This window comes from Salvelinus sp. IW2-2015, linkage group LG25 (genome assembly GCF_002910315.2).
Source record: "Salvelinus sp. IW2-2015 linkage group LG25, ASM291031v2, whole genome shotgun sequence".
Lineage (NCBI taxonomy): Eukaryota > Metazoa > Chordata > Actinopteri > Salmoniformes > Salmonidae > Salvelinus > Salvelinus sp. IW2-2015.
In genome coordinates this window covers 4,393,506-4,399,136 of record NC_036865.1, presented here as the reverse complement: position 1 = coordinate 4,399,136, position 5,631 = coordinate 4,393,506, and the positions used below count along the sequence as shown (strand labels likewise).

The 5,631-nt window shown below is 40.6% G+C and overlaps 1 protein-coding gene across 3 annotated transcripts in view; it reads right to left on the bottom strand.

Annotated features, from left to right (window-relative positions):
* LOC111951903 (protein FAM83H) overlaps positions 1-5,631 on the bottom strand; it is a 71,522-nt gene that overhangs the window by 60,466 nt on the left and 5,425 nt on the right. For all 3 annotated transcript variants that reach the window (XM_023970232.2, XM_023970229.2, XM_023970231.2), the window contains exon 2: positions 961-1,412. In XM_023970232.2, coding sequence (XP_023826000.1) covers positions 961-1,404 — 444 coding nt within the window. In that variant the 5' untranslated portion in view covers positions 1,405-1,412. The remainder of the gene's footprint in view (positions 1-960; positions 1,413-5,631) is intronic.

Sequence of the window (5,631 nt, the reverse complement as noted above, 5' to 3'; positions counted from 1 at the left end):
TGTATGACGTTTGTAGGATTGTTTGATAAATCACACCTTTTCTATGCGTAAGAACATTTTAAATTKCGTTCGTAAGTAGTATTTTAGAATAGTTTCTACGCAATATTGATAAATGAGMCCCCAGGTATTTCAGCAGTGGATTGTACACTACACTATAATTCTAAAAGAGAGCACATACAGTATAGTGACTCTTTCCACTTTGTCCTATTGAAGCACACTGGCTGATAGAGAATTATGTAGTATTTACAGCCACATCCATACATGATTTGGTTTTACCTTTGAACATAAAATGATGTCAAATTGCTACATTTATGAGGTAAAAATATAGAAATGCACAGTTCAGCAGTTACCAAACTACAGTATATACGTTTACTACGCACTACATCATTTTGGTTCAGTAGTTATTTGTTTTGAGCAGTTCGATGAAGTGATATTTCATTGTATTGTTATTTGTTTTGAGCAGTTCGATGAAGTGATATTTCATTGTATTGTTAACAAATGACAAGAAAATCATATCAAAGGTAAAGTGAATATTTCATTTTGAAAACTAGATACTTAGATTGAATATGGAAAATAGTCTTGAAGCAACAGAAAAAGTGAATTTTGTAGATGATCATTTATGGATATTTATTGTAGGGGGTAGATACAATTTTTGTTAGGACAAATCAAATCTGACATTTTAAACCAGAAATTACAAACTTCAGAAGSCTTTTTAGACTTTYAATACASTASCAGTTTGCATTTCCTGCMGCGCAGGAACATTCTCAGCAACAAAAGAGTGATCAAATTAAGACCCTACATCTGTAGTGAATTTGTTTGTTGTTCTCTGTCAATGGCAAACGTGCATAAAGATTGCAYAATTCTGCGAGATGGTCCAATGTGCCAATAAATCAGCAGAATCTAAAATTGGGATCATGTATACTCTGCTAATAACCATACAAAAAAGAAAAACGGACATACTTGTTGAGCATTCTTGATAAGTCGACGAGCCTGCACCTTGATACTTGGCATATCTGGCTCAGAGGGGTTAACCAGTGTGGTGACATCGGTGGGGCCTATGAAGCGATGCTGTTCGGGCCAGCCAAGGTCAAGACCGGGTGCATCCAAGTCAGAGTGGACGGGCCAGTATGTGTCTGAAGAGCCGTCTCCCCCAGACTCCACATATGGGAGCTCAGGCTGAGTYCTCTGGTACGGAACTTTCACTGTGCACTTAATGTGCTCAATTTCCTGTCTGGAAAGGAAGTCCACCACATCGGCACTCTGGAGGAATTCATAATAGCCCTCCAGGTCATCCTCCACCAGTGCGTCAATGGCCAGRCGGTACTCCTCGCGGTAGTGGGGAGGCACGTAGTTGGGGTCCAGGCGGTTATCCCCGGCTGAGGAACATTGAGAGCGGTGTGCCATACTGATTCCTGAYAGAGAGCCCAAAGAGAGGGTACACACAATGTGAGAACTTGGTAGTGAGGAGAAATGGAAAGAAAGTTATAGAGTGGCAGATGTGTGGGCCATGATCAATTCTGCATATTTATACAAAATACAACGTCACAATTTACACATTAATATTTCATTATGTGTGTCCCTGTGTAACCTAACAAAAAATAAAATAAAAAAATTGTCCATTAAAATAACATCAAATTGATCAGAAATACAGTGTAGACGTTGCTAATGTTGTAGATTACTATTGTAGCTGGAAACTGTACGCCTATGTAGATATTAATGGAATATCTACATAGGCGTACAGAGACCCATTATCAGCAACCATCACTCTTGTGTTCCAATGACATGTTGCGAATCCAAGTTTATCATTTTAAAAGGCTAACTGATCATTAGAAAACCCTTTTGCAATTATGTTAGAACAGCTGAAAACTGTTGTTCTGATTAAAGAAGCAATAAAACTGTCCTTCTTTAGACTGGTTGAGTATCTGGAGCATCAGCATTTGTGGGTTCGATTACAMGCTCAAAATGGCCAGAAACAAAGACCTTTCTTCTGAAACGCGTCAGTCTACTCTTGTTCTGAGAAATGAAGTCTATTCTATATGAGAAATTGCCAAGAAACTGAAGATCTCATACAGCGCTGTGTACTACTCCTTCACAGAACAGTGCAAACTGTCTCTAACCAGAATAGAAAGAGGAGTGGGAGGCCCCAGTGCACAACTTAGCAAGAGGATAAGTACATTAGAGTGTCAAGTTTGAGAAACAGACACCTCACAAGTCCTCAACTGGCAATTAAATAGTACCCACAAAACACCAGTCTCAACGTCAACAGTGAAGAGGCGAATCGGGATGCTGCGCTTCTAGGCCAGAGTTGCAAGAAAAAGCCATATCTCAGTCTGGCCATAAAAAGAAAAGTTAAGATCGGCAAAACACAGACACTGGACAGAGGAAGACTGGAAAAAAGTGGTTATGGACAGACGAATCTAAGTTTGAGGTGTTCGGATCACAAGAAGAACATTCGTGAGACGCAGAAAAATGAAAAGATGCTGGAGGAGTGCTTGACGCCATCTGTCAAGCCATGGTGGAGTTAATGTGATGGTCTGGGGGTGCTTTGGTGGTGGTAAAGTGGGAGATTTGTACAGGGTAAAGGGGATCTTGAAGAAGGAAGGCTATCACTCTATTTTGCAACGCAATGCCATACCCTGTGGACGGCGCTTAATTGGAGCCAATTTCCTCCTACAACAGGACAATGAACAAAGCACAGCTCCAAACTATGCAATAACTATTTAGGGAAGAAGCAGTCAGCTGGTATTCTGTCTATAATGGAGTGGCCAGCACAGTCACCGGATCTCAACTAGAGGTAACCGGTTCTGATTTTTCAAGCCGATACCGTTTATAGGAGACCAAAAAAAGCCGATACCGATTAATCGGACGATTTCTATATATATATTTGTAATAATGACAATTAAACAATACTGAAATGAACACTTTTATTTTAACTTAATATAATACGTCAATAAAACAATTTAGTCTCAAATAAATAATAAAACATGTTCAATTGGTTTAAATAATGCAAAACAAAGTGTTGGAGAAAGAAAGTAAAAGTGCATATGTGCCATGTAAAAAGCTAACGTTTAGTTCCTTGCTCAGAACATGAGAACATGAAAGCTGGTGGTTCTTTTAACATGAGTCTTCAATATTTCCCAGGTAAGAAGTTTTAGGTTGTAGTTATTATAGGACTATTTCTTTCTATACATTTGTATTTCATATACCTTTGACTATTGGATGTTCTAATAGGTACTTTAGTATTGCCAGCCTAATCTAGGAGTTGATAAGCTTGAAGTCATAAACAGCGCAATGCTTGAAGCATTGCGAAGAGCCGCTGGCAAACGCAGGAAAGTGCTGTTGAATGAATGCTTACGAGCCTGCTGCCTACCCCGCTCAGTCAGATTGCTCTATCAAATCATAGACTTAATTAATAATATAATAACACACAGAAATACGAGCCTTAGGTCATTATATGGTCAAATCCGGAAACTATCATTTTGAAAACAAAACGTTTATTCTTTCAGTGAAATATGGAACCGTTCCGTATTTTATCTAACGGGTGGCATCATAAGTCTAAATATTGCTGTTACATTGCACAACCTTCAATGTTATGTCTTAATTACATAAAATTCTGGCAAATTAGTTCGCAACAAGCCAGGCGGCCCAAACTGTTGCATATACCTGACTCTGCGTGCAATGAACGCAAGAGAAGTGACACAATTTCCCTAGTTTAATATTGCCTGCTAACATGAATTTATTTTAACTAAATTGGGGTTTAAAAAAATATACTTCTGTGTAGTGATTTTAAGAAAGGCATTGATGTTTATGGTTAGGTACAAATTGGTGCAACGTCTGTGCTTTTCTCGCGAATGCGCTTGTTAAATCACCCGTTTGGCGAAGTAGCTGTGATTCAATGATAAATTAACAGGCACCGCATCGATTATATGCAACGCAGGACAAGCTAGATAAACTAGTAATATCATCAACCATGTGAAGTTAACTAGTGATTATGTTAAGATTGATTGTTTTTTAATAGATACATTTAATGCTAGCTAGCACCTTACCTTGGCTCCTTGCTGCACTCGCAAAACAGGTCGTCAGCCTGCCACGCAGTCTCCTCGTGGAGTGCAATGTAATCGTCCATGATCGGTGTCCAAAAATGCCGATTACCGATTGTTATGAAAACTTGAAATCGGCCCTAATTAATCCGCCATTGTGATTAAATCGATCGACCTCTAATCTCAACCCTATTGAGCTGTTGTGGGAGCAGCTTGACCGTATGGTAGTAAGAAGTGGCCCATCAAGCAATCCATTTGTGGGATGTGCTTCAGGAAGCATGGGGTGAAATCTCTTCAGATTAACTCAACAAATTGACAACTAGAATGCCAAAGGTCTGCAAGGCTGTAATTGCTGAAAATGTTGGATTCTTTGACGAAAGCAAAGTTCGAAGGACAAAATTATTTCAATTATGAAAATCATTTTTTATAACCTTGTCAACGTCTTGACTATATTTCCTATTCATTTTGCAATTCATTCATGTATATTTTCATGGAAAACAAGGACATTTCTAAGGAACCAAACTTTTGAATAGTGTATCTATACAAAAGAATGTGGACACACCTTCAAATTAGTGGATTCGGCTATTTCATCTACACCCGTAGCTGACAAGTGTATAAAAATAGAGCACACCAGCCATGCAATCTCCATAGACAAACATGGCAGTAGAATGGCCTTACTGAAGAGCTCAGTGACTTTCAACATGGCACTGTCATAGGATGCCACCTGCCAATTTCTGCCCTGCTAGAGCTTGCCTAGTGAACTGTAAGTGCTGTTTTTGTGACGTGGAAATGGCCAGGAGCAACAACGGCTCAGCCGTGAAGTGGTAGGCCATACAAGCTTACAGAACGGACCGCTGAGTGCTGAAGCACGTAGCGGGTAAATATCATCTGTCCTCTGTTGCAACACTCACATACGAGTTCCAAACTGCCTCTGGAAGCAACGTCAGCACAATAACTGTTCGTCGGGAGCTTCATGAAATGTGTTTCCATGGCCGAGCTGCCACACAAGCCTAAGATCACCATGTGCAATGCCAAACATCAGCTGGAGTGGTGTAAAGCTCGCCGCCATTGGACTCTGGAGCGTTCTCTGGAGTGATGAATCACGCTTCACCAACTGGCAGTCTGACGGACAAATCAGGGTTTGGCAGATGCAAGGAGAACGCTTCTTCCGAATGCATAGTGCCAACTGTAAAGTTTGGTGGAGGAGGAATAATGGTCTGGGGTTGTTTTTCATGGTCCGTGCTAGGCCCTTAGTTCCAGTGAAGAGAAATCTTAACGCTTACCATACAATCACATTCTAGACGATTCTTACTTCCAACTTTGTGGCAACAGCTTGGGAAGGCCCTTTCCTGTTTCAGCATGACAATGCCCCCGTGCACAAAGCGAGGTCCATACAGAAATGGTTTGTTGAGATTGGTGTGGAAGAACTGGACTGGCCTGCACAGAGCCCTGACCTCACCTCATCGAACACCTTTGGGATGCATTGGAACGACGAATGCGAGCCAGGCTAAATCGCCCAACATCAGTGCCCGACCTCACTAATGCGCTTGTGGCTGAATGGATGCAAATCCCCGCAGCAATGTTCCAACTT